This window comes from Tripterygium wilfordii, chromosome 7, assembly GCF_013401445.1.
Source record: "Tripterygium wilfordii isolate XIE 37 chromosome 7, ASM1340144v1, whole genome shotgun sequence".
Classification (NCBI taxonomy): domain Eukaryota; kingdom Viridiplantae; phylum Streptophyta; class Magnoliopsida; order Celastrales; family Celastraceae; genus Tripterygium; species Tripterygium wilfordii.
Window position 1 is genome coordinate 101706 of NC_052238.1, and position 22245 is coordinate 123950.

The 22245-nt window shown below is 37.3% G+C and overlaps 2 protein-coding genes across 4 annotated transcripts; both read left to right on the forward strand.

Moving 5' to 3' along the window:
• Nucleotides 1–1193: 1193 nt before the first annotated feature.
• On the forward strand, nt 1194–16407 carry LOC120001473 (nardilysin-like). The gene is made up of 19 exons (XM_038849818.1): nt 1194–1605; nt 1944–2019; nt 2106–2152; nt 2567–2679; nt 3378–3451; nt 3602–3697; nt 3795–3914; nt 5051–5284; nt 5866–6014; nt 6608–6764; nt 7036–7185; nt 7463–7842; nt 8420–8569; nt 9050–9232; nt 9602–9805; nt 13855–13961; nt 14284–14437; nt 14916–15037; nt 15789–16407. The coding sequence occupies exons 1-19, from the start codon at nt 1279–1281 to the stop codon at nt 16030–16032; spliced, it is 3087 nt and encodes a 1028-aa protein (XP_038705746.1). The 5' UTR covers nt 1194–1278; the 3' UTR covers nt 16033–16407.
• A 140-nt stretch (nt 16408–16547) lies between these two features.
• Nucleotides 16548–21773, forward strand: LOC120001474 (UDP-xylose transporter 3-like). 3 transcript variants are annotated; one of them, XM_038849819.1, is made up of 8 exons: nt 16548–17033; nt 17348–17517; nt 18481–18665; nt 19796–19863; nt 20417–20549; nt 20754–20915; nt 21002–21274; nt 21387–21773. In XM_038849819.1, exons 2-8 carry the CDS (start codon nt 17397–17399, stop codon nt 21501–21503), a joined length of 1059 nt encoding a protein of 352 aa, XP_038705747.1. In that variant the 5' UTR covers nt 16548–17033; nt 17348–17396; the 3' UTR covers nt 21504–21773. The 3 variants fall into 3 exon arrangements, with proteins under 3 accessions (XP_038705747.1, XP_038705748.1, XP_038705750.1); XM_038849820.1 differs by having other exon boundaries at nt 16548–16945; XM_038849822.1 differs by lacking the exon at nt 16548–17033 and adding an exon at nt 17838–17932 and having other exon boundaries at nt 17394–17517.
• Nucleotides 21774–22245: the final 472 nt, after the last annotated feature.

The window sequence follows — 22245 nt, forward strand, 5'->3', positions numbered from 1 at the left end:
ATACAAGCCTAATATTAGATTTTTTCCAAACACTGGATTTGATTAAATTATACATCAACTTATACGAGAATTAAATTATACATTGGATAGCAATATTATACTATCCTATACGGAGTACCAAACAAAGCCTAAACTCATTCAATTGTATTTGTTTTGTTAACTTGTGTGATGCATATGATGACATTAAATTTTTTAAGTCATCAAGCATTATTCAATTAAGATATACTTTTGCTATTTAACTCTAACTGTTAGAGTTAATATGATACTATTTTTTATCCCATTGAATCCATATATTAATGACATTAAACGTTATGTAAATACATAGTCATTAGACGTTATGTAAATACATAGTCATATTTTTCTATACGTCTATTTTTTGACATTAGATATCATGTAAATTTGTATTTCATATATAAATATATATTACTTTGTGTTTTATTATTTTATTAAATATTATTATAAAAAATAACCAATAATTCATATATTAACGAATAACTTTGTAATTTCTTAAATAAAAATGAAAATTTATTTTAGAAAATATATTTACAAACTATTAATTTTATATGTACATCCTTATAAAATAAAGAAAGATGTTAAATACCATATTTTTAAATTTCACAAAATTTATTTTTCCCTAATAACATATATTGTGTAACATTCGAAGTTGTTATATTTATTCAATTATTTTTTAATTGATTGAATGATATATGTCACTCACATAATATTCACACTTGTCAATTTTTACACAATCAAAAAACACACTTGTAAAAATAGTATAGTGTTTCTGCTTTCAAGAAAAAGATAGGCTAGAAATTGTAAAACTTAAATATTGAATAAACATTAGTTATTCAAAAATTTACTCTCTTGCTTTAGTATTTTCATTGTTTTTCTTAATTCCTAGACATAAAGGTCGTGTTCTCTACTTTGTAATTTTAAATTTTTTGAATTTATTATTTATTTACCGTTTTTATATTTTTTAATAATTAAAGGGGTCAAAAGTCAAAAGTCAAAAGTCAAAACTCAAAGCAAAAGGGTTGCTAAAGAGCTTAAAGATATGTGATTTTCGGGCATGTTTAATCTGTACCATCGGATGAAATAACGGCTATGATTTATCCATTTTAGCCTTTGACGATCAGATGATGGAAAACGGATAAAGTATCCATACCCGAATTTAGGCGGAGCTGAATCAATCCGATCGACCCGCTGAAGGAATGAAGACCTAGACTTACGAGACACAGGGGAACTGGAGAGCAGAGAAGCAGTTTCTTTGCAGTGACAATGGTAGCGGCTAGTTGCACTTTCCGGTCGGACGACATCGTAATAAAGTCGCCTAACGATAGGAGGCTCTACCGAGTGATCGAGCTTAAGAATGGACTCAACGCTTTGCTTGTTCACGATCCCGAGATTTATCCGGAAGGTCCCCCAGGAGATTCCGAAATCCTACAAAACAATGACCGGGAAGAAGCGGAAGTTGAAGAAGAAGAATACAGTGGAGACAGTGATGAGGAGGAGGACGACGAAGAAGAAGGAGAAGAGGAAAGCGAAGACGACAGTGAAGTAAAATCAAAGGGGAAGGGAAAAGGAACTTCTACGCAGGCTAAGAAGGTTTGTGAACTTCTTCCTTGAAAATGCAGTCGATTTGAATTCTGCGGTAATGATGTCTTAAAGTTTTAAGCTAAACTGAATACTGAATGAGCCTATAGACGCTTCTGCAAGCTTTATCAGATCGAAGTTGAGTAACAATCAATGGACTGAGCTGAGATATGTTTATTGATAAATTCAGTTCAAGGTTGAAGAATATAATCTCTACATTTTGGATTAGATCTCTTTATCATTGTCCAGAAAATTGGAATTTATTCTTTTAACTTTATTCATTGAATATTAATCTTGCTGTCGTTCCAGCAGTGATTTGATAGCTGATGATTGTATGTATATCAATGCAGGCTGCTGCAGCAATGTGTGTCGGCATGGGAAGCTTCTCTGACCCTGTTGAGGCTCAGGGCCTTGCCCATTTCTTAGGTTGCCTGTCATTTACGTTTTTTTTTTTAAATTTTTTTTAGAAAGTTTAATATGTAGGCGTTGCTTACCAATTCCTTAATTTCCAGAACACATGTTATTCATGGGGAGTACTAAATTCCCAGACGAAAACGAGGTATGTATCTGTTCTTCTATTTGCCTACTCTCTTTTACCTGTTTTCCAACTCAGATTTGGATGCAACTTGTAAGTCATATGGTTTAGCGAATTTTTATTATAACTATTACTTGTCATTACATATGATATGAGATTAATAGACAAAGAATAAATCACATGATAATTTACTCTCACTCTGGGCATCGAATTCCTAATCCCCATTGTACAATTTTAAAATTACTTTTGTCTGATAGCTTCTTCCCACTTCCTCATACCTGCAACTTTTAATTCTTGCAGTTTGCATTGAATTGTTCTAAGGCAATCATGTGTTTTACATCTCTTTTTATGCAACTCATAGGTTGAAAAAATATCAGTGTGGTAATAAATTTTTAGTTTCAACTTCCGAGTTCTGAGTTTGACATTTTTTGTTGCTAGTATGATAGTTACTTGTCCAAGCATGGAGGCTCGTCAAATGCATACACAGAGGCCGAACATACCTGCTACCATTTTGAAGTCAAGGCGGAGTTTCTTAAGGGTGCTTTGGCAAGGTAAATGTGTATCTTAATGCACGCTTGATCACAATCCTTGATTCTCAAAATTTTGTGGCTGTGTTGCGATTCTTATGCATTTTGTAGTGGTTCTATGTCTCCCTCTTTTTTTTATCAGACTGATACCATATCTAATTGTTAGGAAAAAGGTGCAGTTCTTTTAGCAATCATATGGTTCTTGTCTTGCTTTATTTATTTTCATAACAATAAATTGAGTGTGTTTATGAGAAAAGGATGGGAGCATAGGTTTAGGCTAACAGCTCAATGATTTCAGATGTCCATGATTTCCGATTTTCCCTAACATCCTAATCATATTAGTATAAGGAATGCATGATTTTATGATGGGTCTGTTACATTCAGTGCCTACCATTTCACAAACTAATAGATATTCTTAGGATGTTTTGCATTGCGACTGTTATTATTGCAGATTTGCATATCTAATATGTTTCTGTGACCTTATGCAAATACATCATTGTTGGTTCATTGATTGAATATCGTACTTTCATCTTTTGGTTTTTTGAGACGAGGAAAGCCTTCTGCTTGACACTGGTAAAACCAGGAAACTGGAAGTGGCTCCTCAACCCAAGTATAATGAAATCATGGGTTTTTTCATCATGCAGTTATTGCCATTGCATTTCCAATTTTCCAGTTTTGGCATGTGCCAATGTGCTGTATTCTGATAATTCTTTCTTGGACAGATTTTCTCAATTTTTTATTTCTCCCCTCGTAAAATGTGAAGCCTTGGAACGAGAAGTACTTGCTGTAGATTCAGGTGACCGCCATACTTACCTGAATCTACTATTCGTATTATTCCTTCAGAAAAGAGATCAGTTTCTATTGTCAGTTTACTGTTTTGATTATGCTGCCAATTTATTTCTTATTGCTGGATGGTATACCATGATGTGAACCCTTCTGGTTATAGAATTTAACCAGGTTTTGCAAAATGATGCCTGCCGCCTCCAACAACTACAGTGTCATACATCCACACCTGCGCACCTGTTCAACAGGTTCTTTTGGGGTAATGTTGCCTCCATTTTATTTTCCTTTATTGGGTTGATTGCTTGTCTTTTTCTCAAAGAAGCTTAAATCCAAACTCTCATTTGCTTGCACGACAGGGAATAAAAAGAGCTTGGTTGATGCTATGGAGAAAGGGATCAATCTTCGGGAACTTATCTTGAAACTATACAGGGATTATTACCATGGGGGATTGATGAAGTTAGTTGTCATTGGAGGAGGTAATCATATGTTTCACTTTTTGTTAGTTCTCAAGACATTACGACTTATATAATGTACGGGGTAGGGTGTCTGATGCAGCCCAGTTTTCTGGTTAAACAGAAACCTGGTTTTTAACTTTTAAGTTGATGTAGGGATAGAATGGTTATAAAGGATAAAGGTGATAGATTGAGGGTGTAGGAGTTCACCTTCTTGGACAGATCTGATAAGTCAGGATCTGGTCCTAAACTGAGAAGGAATTTCCTTCAAAGTTTCTGGAACAAACCAGATAAATATCACTAAAACAAGACCATATTCTGTAGCTCAGATGCTTACAAAGTTTGGGTTACAAGATCTTCTTTGTTGACATGGCTTTGCAGCTGAACGTTCTTTGGATTCGGGATTGTAATAGCTCATGCTATTCCCATTCCTTGTCAGGAACTGTAATGCCCATAGCATGCCCTTGTATCTACAGATATACAATTTAAAACATATCGTTACGATTGTGTGAGAATGGACTTAGCCATGTAAGTTTAGGAAAGCGTAATTAAAAATTTGTTGAATCTTTGACCTTGTAATTGTAGAAAAAGAAAGTATGTGCAACCTATCTTACATTGTTGAGCTATATTCTCTCTCTCTCTCTCTCTCTCTCTCTCTCTCTCTCTCACTCTCACACACACACATCCTTCTAGCAAATATTTATGGCTTCCCCTTATTCTCTTCCAGTTTTAGTGTCTATTGGAATATTTAACCTTTTATCCAGAAATAAGGGATGGATGAAGAGAAGTGGGTGTCCTGGAAAGATGAAGATAGAAGTAGTGAAAAATGATATGATTTAGACAGTATAAATCTGAAAAACGATCCACATAGCGTAGTCCAAGTAATTCATAGAATTAATGGAGACTGCAGTTTTAGACCGTATGAATAGTGGAAAACAATTCACGTAGTAAATTAAGCCTTAAAACAAAATTTCATTATGGACTCATGTAGCTGATGAAGTTTATTATTAATCATCCATTGTTATGTGGGTGAGGAAATCTCTGTCTTCTCAGCTCCTTTCTTTGATGTTTGTGGTTTCACTGCAAATATTGACGTAAAATTTGAACATTGATATACTGGTTGTATTATTTTTATTTTAGTTTTTTTTTAAATGCTGCAGAGCATTTGGATGTACTTGAGAGTTGGGTTATAGAATTGTTTGAAGATATCAGAAAAGGCTCTCAGGTAAAGCCAGAGTTTAAGGCAGAATGTCCTATTTGGAAAGTTGGTAAGCTCTATCGCTTAAAGGCGGTTAAAGATGTCCATATCCTGGACTTAACTTGGACGCTTCCATGTCTGCGTCAAGATTACTTGAAGAAATCAGAAGACTATTTGGCACATCTCATTGGGCATGGTAAAATATACCATTACATCTCGTAGTTCGTCCTTCATGAGGAGATTGTTTTCTCGAGTTTATATGTGCGTGTACTATGTGTATGTTTTCCTCTGAAGGGACTTTGGGTCGGTTTGTGATTGAATGAAAACAAGTTTTATTTTGTCAGTGCATAACAATTAATTGTTAACAACCTGCAGTGATGCTTGTGAATAATACTAGTGTGCTATTTGATTAATATATACCCTTGTCTTTCCTCCATGTTCATAGTTTATTCTCTTATTCTGTATAATGTTCTCATAATTGTGGTTTCTTTTGAATGCAAAGCTCCTCCTGAAACACTATCAGTGGGCTTATAGCCATGTGAAATCTTAATACCATTTGCAATTTATTGAAAAAAAAGTCACTTCATTGACTTAAGTATCTCAGAAAGGAGGAGATTCTCCATTTCATTCTTTGAAGCCTCTCTTTCACTTGTCATGTTTCTATTGCATGTATTTGAGTAATTGTTTGGGATCTTTCTGTTTCACTGAAGTTCATATTATTTATATCTGGCCTCATGCTTTTAGCTCAGATTTTAAGTGTGAATAATTTACTTTCAGAGGCCAGCGGAAGCTTGCTTTACTTTCTTAAATCTAAAGGATGGGTAACGTCTTTATCTGCTGGGGTCGGAGACGAAGGAATGCACCGATCTTCTATAGCTTATATCTTTGCCATGTCCATACACCTCACTGACTCTGGCTTGGAAAAGGTAGTTTTAATTTATCTTCTGCATTTATTTTTAGGTTAGATAAACTTATCCCCTTCTCTTTTGATATGATTATGTAATGATATACCCTTCCGTTAGTGTCGGATGCTGTTTTGTCTTTCCTTTTCTGGAGGGAATTGAGGGAAACTTTTTATGCACTTCTTCTATTTCTGGCGTGCAATTATTGGATTCAATTTTGACAAGTGAGATGGAACTAGCAGTTTTAGTGTTAGCTGGGAAAGTATTGGAATATGCTGACTCGTTGTTGGGGGTATATAGGCCAATATACCTTCTTAAAGCTAAAATGAGATAAATCTGACTATGTTATCTTTGAGAGTCCTTTGCAGAACTTATGTGTAGTTATTTACCCAGCTTGAATCTCTTATCTTCTGTTCATTCCCGTTCCTTTATGTACCATATTATGAGGTTCCAATTTCTTTTTGTCCTGTTGTCACCCTGCTGCGATTGCCAATTCATGCCCGGTTTAGGCACTTGGTTGCTGGATACTTTGAGTTTGCTGCTGTTTTTTTTTGGTTCATTACTTTTGTTTATTGTGCCCAATGATGACCTTTTTCCTTCTGTTCCCATTTCTGCAGATCTTTGACATCATTGGCTTTATTTATCAATACTTTAAGTTATTGCGTCAAGTTCCACCCCAAGAATGGATATTTAAGGAGTTGCAAGATATTGGGAACATGGAATTCAGATTTGCTGAGGAACAACCTCAAGATGATTATGCTGCAGAACTTGCAGGTCTTGTTTCTCTCTTTTTTTCCTTGCAAATCACCCAAGAGTATTGTGAGAGAGTACAATCAGAGGTGGCTTCTATTAATTCAGAATTTTTGTGAAGGTTCTTATGTTCATTTGCAAGTTATGGTGGATGCATATGTAAAGTATGAGGGATAAAATATGTTGAAGTTGTTCATGTGGCTGAACTTTCTATATTTCCTGTAGACCATTGTATCTCATGCTTCGGAAATATTGTTTTTCTTTCATTGACCATCACTAAATCTTGTCATTGCAGAGAATTTGCTTGTTTATCCAGCAGAACATGTCATTTATGGGGACTATGTGTACAAGGTGTGGGATGAGGAAATGCTAAAGTATCTTCTGGGTCTCTTTGCCCCAGAAAACATGAGAGCTGATTTAGTATCCAGTTCTATCAAGTTACAAGGTACGTCTTAGTCCCATTTCACATCACACTTCTGCAGTAATATAATTTATGGTTGCTATTGCTTGAGATGAGATGTTTAGTAAAGGGACATTGCATCAGTGCCCTGCTCTTAGATTGTCATCTTTGACTAAAATGTGATTGTAGATTTTAATCATTCTCACCCCGATATGTTAACTGCAACACTCTGGCACTTTTAACACTTATGGATTCTCTTAAGAGTTAGATATTGTCTGTTTAGTTGAATGATGCAAATGGGAGTAATATTATACTGATTCAGGTTTCGAGATTGAACCTTGGTTTGGTTCGTGCTATACTGAGGAAGATATTTTCCCATCATTGATTGAATTATGGAGGGATCCTCCAGAAATTGACGTTTCATTGCATCTGCCTTCAAAAAATGAGTTCATTCCAAGCGATTTTTCTATTCGTGCTGACAGTGCCTACATTGAGCATGCAACTTTATCCTCTCCAAGATGTATACTTGATGAACCATTGATGAAGTTATGGTACAAGCTTGATAGAACTTTCAAACATCCTCGTGCAAATACATATTTCCGCATAAACCTGAGGAGTGCATATGATAATCTCAAGAGCTGTCTTTTGGCTGAACTATTTGTCAAACTTCTGAAAGATGAGTTGAATGAGACTATATACCAGGTGGGTTTCGTTCTTCCTAGTACTGTGTACGTGCCATTATACTAATTCCTGGTAGAATGTTCTTTATTCTCTAAATTGATTTGCTCCAAGGATACCCTAGATACTCTTAATCCAGCTAGAAACATTTTGGGCAGGAGTCTTCCCTACATGAGATCATTGTTGGTGGTAGGTATTCTTTGCATAGGCTAGTATTGATCCAGTCTTGCCAAAATTTACCATTTTAATTGGTTGGATAGAAGAAAAAAAAAGTGAAATTGTGGTTTAGGTCTTTAGGAGTAGATTTTGTTTCAATATAAACTAATTTTCCATTCACCAGTTAAAAATGGCATCTATCAACATATTTTGTTGTTTTACATCCCCTATATTTATTCTCTTGCAAGTTGTAACATGACTGCAACAGTCCATAGTTTTCTTTTTTCAGTGTCAAGCATTCCTTTTAAAGAGCTATTGGCACAAGTAAAATATTATCGACCTATTTAATTATTCTTTCAGATTTTGCTCCATTAATTTGTGTAATGCAAGTCATTCAAGGATTTTAAGTGACAGGAAAATTCTTTTTTTTTTTTTTTTTATTTAGGCCAGTGTTGCTAAGTTGGAAACTTCACTATCTATTTTTAGTGACAAGTTGGAGATAAAGGTATATGGTTTTAATGATAAGCTTCCGGTTCTCTTGTCCAAAGTTCTGGAAATAATCAAATCTTTCGTACCAACCGAAGATCGATTTAAGGTATGAATGCTTTGGCCTTCTTGAGTTCTACAGCGCTCGGCGTTAAAATTATTCTCGTTCTTTATTTGTTTGTTTTTTGATTATTTCCTTAGTGAAAAAGCATATGATGTGTACATTTATCGCGATTTTGTGAACTATTTTTTTACACTTCTTTCGTATGGTGTTCTCATAAGTACAATGTAAAGGCTCTGTATCAAATTAAGATCCTGAAGTATCAATTCTGCAACAATATGCATGTTGGCATAGTTGCTACAAACTGAGGAAACCTGCAGTTTGATTAATTGCCAGTGTATCTTTGCATTATTGTAAAAGTGAACTTATTTGTTTATGATAATAATAGATTAATATGGAGCACACCTTTGCATTTCAGTCAGTCTAATGTATGCATCTTCTTGATATTTTTACTGTGCAAAAATCTGGTGATTATTCTTGTTTTCCCTGTGGTTTTTGTTTTCTCTGTGATAAACTTTGTTTACGCAGGTAATTAAAGAGGAGATGGAACGATCTCTGAAAAACACCAATATGAAGCCTCTAAACCACTCAACATACATGAGACTGCAAATTCTGTGTGAGAGTTTCTTTGATGTGGATGAGAAACTGTGTTTTCTAAATGATTTGACTCTTGCTGAGTTGAAGGCTTTTATACCAGACCTGCGCTCTCAGGTACTAAAAAACATAGCATATTTGCTATTCATATCCAATGTTTATATTCATATAGGCTAAATGAATGCTTTTGCGTACCTCTTTTTATGATGTGTGACTACATGGTCTTGTGTTCAATATATGAATCACATTCATGGAACCTAATGGTCCGGTCTCCAGACTTGGAAATTGTTGTAGACTTAACATGATCAGATCACATTCATATTTGATCTGATTGTTCATTATTAGTTAATCTTTTACTGAGGATGAGGATATAGAAACTAACCGAGTTATATTAGTGTTTCAGATCTGATCTAGATTTAATCATGCCTCCTGTTTTTTACGGAAAAGCTTTTTTCTGAACCTATTGATTTCTGTTTGTGTATGCAGTTATACATTGAGGGTATTTGCCATGGAAATTTGTTAGAAAACGAAGCAATTGACATTTCAAATATATTCAAAAGAAACTTTTGTGTACAACCACTGCCAATCCAAATGAGGCATGAAGAGCGGGTATTATGTCTTCCCTCAGGTGCCAATCTTGTGAGAGATATCACAGTGAAGAATAAGTTGGAAACTAACTCTGTGGTTGAGGTAACTAAAAATGGTTTTGATGCAGCAGCATATTGCACTGTTCACGTCACTGTAGCGTAAACAGTGACTAATTTTCTGAATTATTTATTTTGGGTGTTTATTTAATTGTCTAAGCTATATTTTATATGAGGCTTATTATTTACGTATTAAGTGGGTCATGTGACTTTTAATATTATTGGAAGGTTAGGATTTGTTATATTTACATTAGGATGGATGGCTAGGATTTTAGGGTACTAAAAAGGGCTTATAAAAGGTTCTTTTTTAGGGTTGTAGCAGTCAGTTTTTGCTTCTACGTTATATTAAAATTCCAGAACTACGTTCTTGGTCTTTTGGTGCCTAAAATTGGTACTATTATAGTTCCAGCTTCAATTATACCTTATAATCTTGCTGGTTTCTGCTGTTTATTGTGTTTCCTTCTTCTACGCTGCATCAAATTGGTATCGGAGCTCAAAAGCCACGAACTTTGAATCATGGCTGGTCGACGTAGAGGCCGTGGGGGTAGAGGAAATCAAAACCAGCAAACAGAGATGGCTGAATTAAGGCATATGATTGAAGATTTGTCGCGGGTGGTGCACGCTATTCAGCGACAGGGACTGATGGGAGCCCGTATGGAGATACCGGAAGGCGACCACGAACCCTTGGACATACCGGAAGGTAGTCTTGAGGATGAAATTGATGGTACAGATGATGAGAATCCTTTTCATGAAGCTGGAGGCGTAAATCAGGCGCTGCGAGGTGGATTGGAGGATAGGTTGGTTCGAGCACTTGACTTGAATGGTGGAGGAATCAAAATAGAAGTCGCTGATTTTTTTGGGAACCTACATGCTGAGGATTACCTGGATTGGGAAGCTAGTTTGGAGACATATTTTGAGTGGAAGACTATGACTGAAGATAGAAAAGTGTTGTTTGTTAAGCTTAAATTGAAAGGTGCTGCACTTCAATGGTGGAAGCGAGTTGAAGAGCAACGTGTTCGGCAGGGCAAGCTGAAAATTAGTACATGGGAGCACATGAAAGCAAAATTGCGGAAACAATTTTTACCTCCTGATTATGCAATGGATTTATATGAGAGGTATAACTTGCTGAAGCAAAAGAGTATGACGGTAGAGGAGTACACCACGGAGTTCAATAATCTCACAATCAGAGTTGGTTTAAATGAGAGTAACGAACAATTAACTTCTCGCTATCTCACTGGTTTGAACCAATCTATTAGAGACGAGATAGGAGTGGTTCGTTTATTTGTGGTTGTTTATTTTGATGATATTTTAATATATAGTCGCTAGAGAAGAGCATCTGACTCATTTGAGACAAGTCATGGAGGTTCTTTGGAAGGAAAAACTCTACGTCAACTTGAAAAAGTGCTATTTCTTGTGCGACAAAGTTGTATTCCTTGGTTATGTTGTTTCAGCTGATGGGTTGGAAGCCGATCCGGAGAAAGTCCAAGCAATTAAAGAATGGCCCATACCACAATCTGTTGGTGATGTTCGCAGTTTCCATGGATTGGCCTCCTTCTATAGGAGGTTTATTCGGAATTTCAGCTCTATTATGAGTCCCATCACCGAGTGCTTGAAAGGAACCAACTTTGAGTGGACAAAGGCGGCACAAAGGGCCTTTGAGTTGATAAAACAATGTTTAATCGAAGCTCCAGTGCTTGTTTTACCAGATTTTGAGAAGCTTTTTATTGTTGAGAGTGATGCTTCACATGTAGGGATTGGAGTAGTCCTTAGCCAAGATGGTAAACCGGTGGAGTTTTTCAGTGAGAAGTTGACAGATGCAAAACGAAAATATTCTACTTATGACTTGGAGTTTTATGCTTTGGTACGAGCAATCCATCAATGTGAGCATTACCTTGCATATAGGGAGTTTGTGGTTTATTCTGATCATCAGGCTTTAAGGTACTTAAATTCCCAAAGTAAGTTAAATCCACGTCATGCAAAATGGAGTTCGTATTTGCAAGAATTTACGTTTGCTCTTCGTTACAAGGCTGGTGAGTCTAACAAAGTTGCTGATGCATTGAGTAGACGTTCCCTATTGTTGTCAGTGTTGAGTACCCAAGTTATAGGCTTTGAAGAGTAGAAAAACCAGTATGCTGATGATCCTTTTTTTAGCTCTATCATGACTGATTTGCAGGGAATAAAAGCGCAGGAAAGGCTGCCATATAGATTGCATAATGGATACTTGTTCAAGGGTAATCAATTGTGCATCCATGCAAGTTCCCTACGCGACCAGATTATTAGAGAGCTTCATGGAAATGGTTTAGGGGGGCATTTTGGTCGGGATAAAACCATGGCAATGGTGGCAAATCGCTACTATTGGCCGCAAATGCAGAAAGATGTGGAAAGGCTTGTTAAGAGATGTAGAAAATGTCAACTTGGGAAGGGCAGTTCGTAGAACATTGGTTTGTACACTCCTTTACCTATCCCAGAAGCTCCATGGACTCATATTAGTATGGATTTTGTGTTGGGACTTCCTAAGACAGCAAAGGGTTATGATTTGATCTTTGTTGTGGTGGATAGATTCTCCAAAATGACACATTTTATTCCATGTTCGAAGGCTGCAGATGCCTCTCGTGTTGCTGATTTGTTTTTCAAAGAAGTGGTTAGACTTCATGGGCTACCACTCTCTATTGTCTCCGATAGGGATGTTAAGTTTATGGGGCATTTTTGGAGGACATTGTGGCAGAAATTGGGGACTGAATTGACATATTCCAGCACTTGTCATCCACAAATTGACGGCCAGACTGAAGTTGTTAATCGGAGTTTGGGCAACATGTTGAGATGTCTAGTTGGAAGGTATGTAAAGGCATGGGATTCAATTATTCCTCAAGCTGAATTTGCATATAATAATTCTGTGAACAGATCCATAAAGAAGACACCATTTGAAGCGGCTTATGGACTTAAACCTAAACATGTTCTCGACTTGGTGCCATTACCGCAAGAAGCTCGAGTGAGTGATGACGCGGAGATCTTTGCTGATCATATTCGTAGAGTTCATGAGGAAGTAAAAGCAGCAATTAAGGCCAGTAATGAATCCTATGCTACAGCTGCAAACCATCATCGAAGAGTGAGAGAATTTGAAGAAGGCGACTTGGTGTTAGTGCATTTGAAGCGTGAGAGGTTCCCTAAAGGAACTTATCACAAACTTAAGTCGAGAAAGTTTTTTCCTTGCAAGGTGTTGAAGAAAATCAGCTCCAATGCTTATATACTTGAGCTGCCGTCTGAATTGCAAATCAGCCCAATCTTTAATGTTTCTGATTTATACCCATTTGAGGGGTTTGATGGAGAAGTAGGAGAAGAGAGTGAAGTTGCAGATCAAATCCAGCACTTACCAAGGGTACAAAAAGAAGTTATTCAGGACATATTGGATGTTAGGGAAGTGATGTCAAGGCGAGGTAACCCATACAGGCGATTCTTGGTGAAATGGTTGGGCAAACCTGCTGATGAGAGTACTTGGATTGCTGAGGAGGAGCTAAAAAGGGTTGATCCTGACATTTATGCTGAATTCATCAAGGCTTTCTCGTCAGAGTCAAGTCTTTTTCCTACCCGGAAGGATTGATGCAGGAGCATATTGCACTGTTCACGTCACTGTAGCGTAAACAGTGACTAATTTTCTGAATTATTTATTTTGGGTGTTTATTTAATTGTCTAAGCTATATTTTATATGAGGCTTATTATTTACGTATTAAGTGGGTCATGTGACTTTTAATATTATTGGAAGGTTAGGATTTGTTATATTTACATTAGGATGGATGGCTAGGATTTTAGGGTACTCAAAAGGGCTTATAAAAGGTTCTTTTTTAGGGTTGTAGTAGTCAGTTTTTGCTTCTACGTTATATTAAAATTCCAGAACTACGTTCTTGGTCTTTTGGTGCCTAAAATTGGTACTATTATAGTTCCAGCTTCAATTATACCTTATAATCTTGCTGGTTTCTGCTGTTTATTGTGTTTTCTTCTTCTACGCTGCATCAGGTTTACTTTAGGAATTTAGTTAGGCCCTTCATATCATATCCCTCATAATTTTTGGTAACTATTCTCCTTGGTTTGGTTTTGCAGCTTTATTTTCAAATAGAGCCAGAAATGGGGATGGAATCAACTAAATTGAAGGCCTGGCTAGATCTTTTTGATGAAATTGTGGAAGAACCACTTTTTAACCAACTAAGGTGATTTTTCTTAAGGCTGAGTGCATTTCATGATATTCAATCTTAATCTTGTAATTACTTTGGGTAAGAAAGCATTTCTTCTAATTTGTCTTGGGAAAGGAAACTCGATGTTGAGTCTTGTCATGAAATGTGCACCATTGACTGAGCTAAACATGACATGTTATTTGTTTTTATTTGCCTTTTTATGTTTTGAGTATTGCCCTCCGGGGAGTGGTGGGGGATGGTAAATATATAACTTCATTTATTAATTTATTCTACATTTGTAACTTCATTTATGTGTATATACACACACACTTATGTCTATCACTTATTTGGCATGTAGGACAAAGGAGCAGCTTGGCTATGTCGTTCAATGTAGTCCAAGGATAACGTACCGCATCTTGGGATTTTGTTTCTGTGTTCAATCTTCCAAGTACAGCCCAGTTTACTTGCTGGGTAGGGTTGAGAACTTCATAAATGGATTGGAGGAGTTATTGGTAAGTTTCCTTTTCCATCTCCTAAATGGTGCCTTTTCATTTAATCTCATGAATATATGAGCAGTTGCCCTGCATTTGTACTGTTATGAGCTAAGTAGTACATCCTTGAAGGACAGGAACAATTTGCTTTGACAATTTTGTTTTTTTCTGACGATCCTAGCTGATTGTGATTTCTTGCGTTGCCCATGGGATTTGATGATTCTGAAAATTTCATTTTGTGGATAAAGTTTTATAACTTCCTTTATGATTAGTTGCGAAGCAACAGAGGGTTGTCTCTTGTGTGGCAATGATGACTATTCTGTCTTCAACCTAACCACACATTCATTTTTTTCTTGTTTAACGATCCGCTAGGTACCTTATGCAGTGTAGGCTTCAATTTGTTCGAAGGATGTATATGTAATATGTAAATACCCTTTGTAGATGCTTTATTTTTGGTATGCCAGCATTTCTTACATCTGTAAGTCTATCGGGTTTACAGGAAACTCTGGATGATGAATCCTTTGAGAGCTATAGAGGTGGATTAATGGCGAAGCTACTGGAGAAAGATCCTTCCCTCCAAGATGAAACTAATAGATTTTGGAATCAGATCATTGACAAAAGGTATCTATAAATGCTCTTGGTTGTGATGTAATTTAGTTTCTGCTTGCAAAATTATGCTCAATTTTTGCCTCATGCATCTGCACAAGATTTCAAAACCTTTGGTTTGTTGATGAAGCCAATTGTGTTTTACTGTTGACCTCTTATTCATAGAAGTGAGTGGTGGGTTGGATTGTTTGCTGACAATGCATATAAACGTAAATTTTTTCTCTTGAAATTCGTCATCTTTTCCAACAAAATGTCAAAATCAACTTCAATTGCTTCATTATAAATGTATTAGTTGATGTTCGAAATTGACTCAAATACTCAAGAACAGGTTCCAACTACTATGATTATGAATTAATTGCTACATAACCCATGCTTTATTAATTCTTAATATGTTATGTTCTTCATTGTTAGAGTATGTAGAGCATTTTCTGCAGCAGCTGCTATCAAGTTCATGTCCCTAAATGTTTTTCTCACTATTCTTTTAGTCAAATTGTATCCCTTGATCCAAGTTGATGCATAAGTTTAGGTCAATATAAAGATTAAAAGGGCAAAACTTTTGGGTTGTTACAACAACAACAAAGGTAGAGGTGCTACCTTTATGTCATGACTCCCCGTTGCTGCTTCTCTGGGAAAAACTTATTCTAACTTCACATGAGGCTTTTCTGCCAGAGATTGGTGCTTTTGTATGGAAATTACTGTTTTCAGTTACTATAGATGCCTGTCCTGCACTGGTGCTACGTGATAACTCAACCATGCTTCATTTCAGGTACATGTTTGACTCGTCAATGAGGGAGGCAGAAGAGCTCAAAAGCATTCAAAAAATTGATGTTATCAACTGGTACAAAATGTATTTTAAACATTCGTCTGTGAAGTGTCGGAGACTTGCAGTTAGGGTATGGGGTTGCAACGCTGACTCGAAAGAGGCTGAAATGCAAACAAACTCGCCGCACATTGTTAAGGATGTTGCAACGTTTAAATTGTCCTCTAAATTCTATCCAAGCCTTTGTTGATGAGCGGCCAACCGTTGCTGATTCAGTCTCTTTGTAGAAAGTAGAGTATTAGAATCATTATTTAAGGCCTCAATTCCGAAGAGGGAGGTCGGTGGGAGCAGTATCATTTAATGCGCCAGCAACAGACAGCAAATGAACGGAATAATGACCACATTATTGGAATTACTCCAAGTCTTCATAATTGTTTGTTATATACTTTGAACTCTGGGGTTGTTTGATGCACTTGGGTATTAACGTGTGCAGATGTACTTACGCAATTGACGTTGTGAACAGCCATTGCAGATTTGTTATCTAATCTTTCTGTTTTTTGTGCAGGAAGGTAGATCTCATGCATGAATGTGGACGTTAGGAAATAAAGTTGTGTTTTAGTTCTCTAAGATTGCAAAGGAAGGAAGTGATAAATGAAGTAATGAATTGAATGGTTCCATTCTTCCCCCTTCATTATTATAATTTACTACTGATATATAGAACGTGCAAGTTTCTGGAAGATTTGAGCAGCTCACGCGTGGTAAACGAGTAGGATGACAATGACATCTTGGTTAATATGAGGCTCAGGCTGTAGCAGACCAAATAACTAAATGGGCTTATTCCTTACCAAAAAATAAAGATAAAAAGGAAAGGGCTTCTAGACGAAAAATGGACCGCTCGAGTTTGTTCCAATGCCCCTGGCAGATCAGATCTCTTGTCAACACTCAAAAATCTCATACTCGCTTCCCAAACTTCAGTTTTAGTAATTTCTCAACTATTCCTCCTTTGGCTATGTCTCAACGATGATGGGTGGTAATCAATCAGAAGGAGGAGATTGGAATTGGATAATCAAGTGATTGGATCTCTCTCCAGGATTAGAAAGGTCAAAGGTGTGTCATAGCTTTAGGAGAAAGCTCTGCGCCTCCACCCTGGTATTCACTATCAAGTGAGTGATCAACTACTCAAAGTAGACAGATTAAAGAGAGAATAACGTCTTTGCTTCTCAGTTAACTGTCTACACATAATATTATCAGGTCTTCGCTTGCTCTTCCTCTCGCTCTTGCTTTTCTCCATCTGTAGTTCATATATACACATTGTACCTAACCTAAGAGTATATGCGCGGTCATATTTGCTGATGAAGTCGCAGATCTAGGGTTTTTATATGTTGACTTGGCGCTAAATTTTTGTAGATTTATCTTTTTCCTGTGCTTAGTATCTCACCTTTGTTCGGTTTGGTGAATCAATGTTGATGCAGTTGAGCTGCTTCGGGGCTCAATTTCCTCTCCTTTTTTCGCTAAATTATGCTCGAATGAGATATTGCTTCTGCTGCTGGAATTTATGCATATAGGTAGATCCAGATCGAGGAGGAATTTAATAGAATTGAGTGAGCAGAAAACATGAGCGAGGGGCAGAAATTCCAGTTGGGAACAGTGGGGGCACTGTCCTTATCTGTGGTATCATCAGTATCGATTGTGATTTGCAACAAGGCGCTTATTACCACACTTGGCTTCACTTTTGGTGAGTGCTTTTAGTCCTCCTTAACTTGCACTGATACTAGTTTCTTTGCCTTCTCATCTCTTGTTGACATGGTGGGATTCATATTGCTCTGCAAGTAATGTTTCGTACTAGATTGACATCAGATCTACGTGGTTATTACACACTTACACTTCAATCCCCTGTAAGAAGCAGTTTCAAATTGCTTATTACCCGTGTTGTAGTGTACATTAAGATACCTTTCCCATGGATAGGTCATAGGCAGCTTATTTTTCCATCTCACAATTGTCGGTGGTATCGGTGAATTGGTTTGTTTTGGATATTTACCGTACATGTTGCATCAGGTGGTGTTGGTGGTTTGCGTCTGGATTCGTACACCGGTTTCTGACATAGGATTCCCATAAATGTCTGTTTCCTTTGCTATGGCAGCTATGTACATGTGAGTGGAGATTGATTAAGTTCACAATTGCATATTTTAACATACTTGCTTTCAGGCATGTGTGGAAAGAATTCTAGTACTCTAGCTTTCTGGTGTATGTATTGTCAACAATACTTAACTCTGGCCAACTGTAAGAAATATATTTCTGAAAGAATTTTCCTGAAAACATGAAGTCTTGTATGATGGTGGTGAATTTCAAGTCCATTTTTCATTTTGTTTATTTCACTTTTTTACCATTTCCCCAATGAACTGGATCTCTATGGTGCATGCCTTCTTTACAGTTTATGCAACATTCAATCTGTTGCACCCACAACGTGCTATAATCATCTCATTAGTTGATACAAGGTTTAAACATTTTGAACCCAGTTCTGTGCATGCTCCTTAGACATGGCACACAATAGCTGAAAAAATTAGTGATCGCCGCTTTGTATAGATTAGGAAACTTGTGGGCCAATAGTTGTTATTTTATGTTCTTATGTTTGATTTAAACTGTAAACATCATGCTAAGCAAAATTTCCATCATTCAAACTTGCAATCTGGGTCTACAGCCACAACTTTGACGAGTTGGCATCTCCTGGTGACATTTTGTTCCCTTCATGTGGCACTATGGATGAAATTTTTTGAGCACAAACCTTTTGATGCAAGAGCTGTCATGGTATTTGGCATATTGAACGGCATTTCCATTGGGCTTCTGAATCTTAGCTTGGGTTTCAATTCTGTTGGATTCTATCAGGTAATACCCTTTTTCTCAGGCATGCATTTTATATCCTCCAAAACCCAATGGTTCTTTTACGGTGGTATGCAGCATTTTGATAGAACTATTGACAAGGTGTACACAAGGAAAGGAGCTGCACAACATGGCAAGACAGGTGGCTGAGGCAGATTGATCCAGTTGTTGCTTTAGTATTAGTGCCCATACAAGCTCAGCACCCAAGGCCCAACCGGCACCCACCCACATGGGCTGGTTGTACCCAAAGCCTCTCAACCCATACTAGAAAACCTTGGGTACTAAGGGAGGCCCATACCTCCCCTTTATAAACAACACCTTAGCTCCCACATATTTCGATGTGGGACAATCATATCAATACCCTCCCCTTTAAGACCAAGGCCCACGTTGGTCGAGCACCATGGCCGGCCACTCCGGCAGGCTCACCCCCGATGGTCGAGCACCATGGCCGGCCACTCCTCAGGCGTGGGCCCAAGTTGAAGGCACAACAAGATCAGGTTTCGATACCATTGATAAGAGCATGCCCATACACGCTCAGCACCCAAGGCCCAACCGGCGCCCACCCACACGGGCTGACTATACCCAAGGCCTCTCAGCCCATACTAGAAAACCTTGGGTACTAAGGGAGGCCCATACCTCCTCCTTATAAACAACACCTTAGCTCTCACATCTTTCGATGTGGGACAATCCTATCACATTTCAATGCCATTGTTATTGACCTTGAATTCATTGCCTGCGAGTGTGAAAGTAGTCTAAAGCCATTCTGTGTGATTTTACTTTTTTGGCGATCAGCTGCATCCTGCATCAGCATGTGATATTATCCAGCATATCTTTTATGGGAGATGTAATACTTTATGTGCTCGTAGTTCAGATCATCCTCAGTCATTACTACTATGTCCAAACTATGCCTGGCAAAAACCCTTTTTTTTCACATAAATGTATTCTAGCCAACATGGTGATAGACTAATTTGTGAAGTTTAATGAATGAAAGATCACATTTCAACCCCACAGTAACAATTAATTTCCTGTGTCAGTTGCACCTGGTTTGGATTTTACTCGTTCAAACTAGTGTCTTACTTTTATATATATCTACAAGTGATGCATTCTAAAATATTTCTTTTTATTTTGCATCTCAGATGACAAAACTAGCCATCATTCCCTGCACCGTTCTTTTGGAGACCCTTTTCGTCATGAAGAAATTCAGGTAAGTCTTAAGACCTCTAGGCTCGCTACGGGAAATGTACTGTATATTAGACTAAATATTGAATATGAGAAATTTGCAAAATACTGTTTACACAACCTTTTGCAGTCAAATGGGTTGGAGGCATTTGCTGCTGGTGCACCTTGAATCTTGGGTTTATGCAGACAAATCATATATCGTTGCTTGATTACATGGGAGAGAATAATAATTGCCCTCCAAATTACCTTGAATCATAACATCTTTTGCTGTCTAAGTGTAAGCGGTCTCCCTGCATGATTTAAGAAGATTGCTAAGGTGCTTGCTCATATGATTTAGTTCAGATCTAATCTCATCCCATATATCTGTGCAAATCTGCCCATTTTTCAGTTGGTAATCTATGTCTGGTTTGAATAGGGATTTGTATTTGTTTTTGGTTTTTCCCCATCTAGTCTTATTGTCTGAACTTTTTTTTCCAACCAATCCAGGCCTGCAGATTTTTCTGGTGTCAGCATTTATGATACATTATTGGATGAACTTTCTATTATTGCTAAGGCACTTTTTTGTTGCACTTTTGCAGCCGTAATATTCAGCTTTCACTGGTCGTGCTACTTTTAGGTGTTGGAATTGCAACTGTGACCGATCTTCAGCTCAATCTCCTGGGTTCTATCTTGTCTCTGCTTGCAGTTATTACGACTTGTGTTGCTCAAATTGTATCCTCAGCTGAGTTGGCCTTTTCCGTTTCTTTTTATGATGTTGTCTTTCTTATAAGTTTTCATGCTGGTCCCTATTATGTGTTTCTTAACATAGCCAAACCAGTAATAGATAAATGTGATTCTGGGTTTTTCACCTTTGGTCATGTTAATGGTTTTGTCATTGATCATTATTTGTTTGAAATCTTGACTGGTTGAGCTCAGATGACCAATACCATCCAGAAGAAGTTCAAAGTTTCTTCAACCCAACTTCTTTATCAGTCCAGTCCATATCAGGCTATAACACTTCTCATTGTTGGTCCATTTCTAGATGGGCTTTTGACTAGCAAAAATGTTTTTGCTTTCAACTATACTCCTCAAGTGCTGGTGAGTGTTGAACTACTTTGGATACTATTTTTGGCTGCATTTTTCTTTTGCTTCTAGTTGTAACTGTCAATCATTCTGGTTTGCAGTTCTTCATTGTCCTTTCTTGCCTGATATCTGTGTCTGTAAACTTTAGTACGTTTCTGGTTATTGGAAAGACATCTCCAGTCACATACCAAGTCCTAGGGCACCTGAAAACATGCCTAGTTTTGGCCTTTGGCTATGTTTTGCTTCGTGACCCATTTAGCTGGCGCAATATTCTAGGGATTCTTATAGCAGTAGTTGGGATGGCTCTTTATTCTTATTATTGCACTGTTGAGAGTCAGCAGAAAGCTAGTGAAGCATCAGCGCAAGTGCCACAGGTAATTTGGTTTCTTGACTTCATTTGTTCCTGCATATATACTATTCTTCTATTATTTACTTGAGGATAATTTTATGTTGTGACATTGGCTTGTCATTCACTTTGTCATTCAGGTAAAGGAAGGGGAATCTGATCCTCTATTAAGTGTGGAAAATGGAAGTGGGATCTTAGCTGACGGTGTTGTTGCCAAGGGTCCTGTCTGGAAGTCGAATAAGGACCTGGAAGCTTAAACCTTGTTGATTTAAATAATTTGGTCGCCCTGAGGTTGAAATTAATTGAGGAAACTCTCTCGGCAATGAAGATGTTGCTGGATAGGGTCTCCATATAATGCATAGCAGCAGTTTCGGGTATTTTGAGATTACCACTCTATTATTGTAGATTCAATATTGAATACTACTCGCATTTTTTGGTTATTCGTGCTATTGCGGGTGAGGCTGTGGGATTAAAACCAGGATTTGACTTGATAAATATATATATATATTTTTTTTTATTCCCAAAAACCTCGAAAGTCTTTAGAATTGATATCTGTAGTTATTTTGAGATTTTCTCCCCATGTTCATTCCGGCATACCTTTCTTTCTGGGCATATTTCGTACTTGTATGCGGTGAAGCAAAATCCTGAAGAATTTCATTATTAAAATTTGTTTATGGATATTTTTGTGGGACTAGTGAAGATAAATGCATTGAGTTATCCAAGGAGAGAGAAGCGTGAAAAGGCGGATGTAGGACGATGATATTTTTTTGCAACTTTCAACTCTTGAAAGAAAATTGGGAAGAACAATTCAGGGGCTTGTTTAGCTGAATTTGGGGTGGGCATGCAATGATGCTAACATGACTTCCAAACAGTAGTTTAGGCGTGAAATTAATAATGATAGGAATAGGATGCCCATGCCCTCTATGGTCTAAGCATTGAGTGGTTACTAGTTACGCCTGAATGGATTAATACTACTGGACTAACTTTGTAGCAGGTAGG

What these genes read in the sequence shown, in the direction of transcription:
- LOC120001473 (XM_038849818.1), top strand. Translation starts at nt 1,279, where the DNA reads ATGGTAGCGGCTAGTTGCACTTTCCGGTCGGACGACATCGTAATAAAG. An exon ending in TACCAGACCTGCGCTCTCAG is followed by an intron (nt 9,233 to 9,601) that starts GTACTAAAAAAC and finishes TTGTGTATGCAG; the next exon opens with TTATACATTGAGGGTATTTG. An exon ending in CCACTTTTTAACCAACTAAG is followed by an intron (nt 13,962 to 14,283) that starts GTGATTTTTCTT and finishes TTTGGCATGTAG; the next exon opens with GACAAAGGAGCAGCTTGGCT.
- LOC120001474 (XM_038849819.1), top strand. Translation starts at nt 17,397, where the DNA reads ATGAGCGAGGGGCAGAAATTCCAGTTGGGAACAGTGGGGGCACTGTCC. An exon ending in CACACTTGGCTTCACTTTTG is followed by an intron (nt 17,518 to 18,480) that starts GTGAGTGCTTTT and finishes CTGGGTCTACAG; the next exon opens with CCACAACTTTGACGAGTTGG. An exon ending in CGACTTGTGTTGCTCAAATT is followed by an intron (nt 20,550 to 20,753) that starts GTATCCTCAGCT and finishes GGTTGAGCTCAG; the next exon opens with ATGACCAATACCATCCAGAA.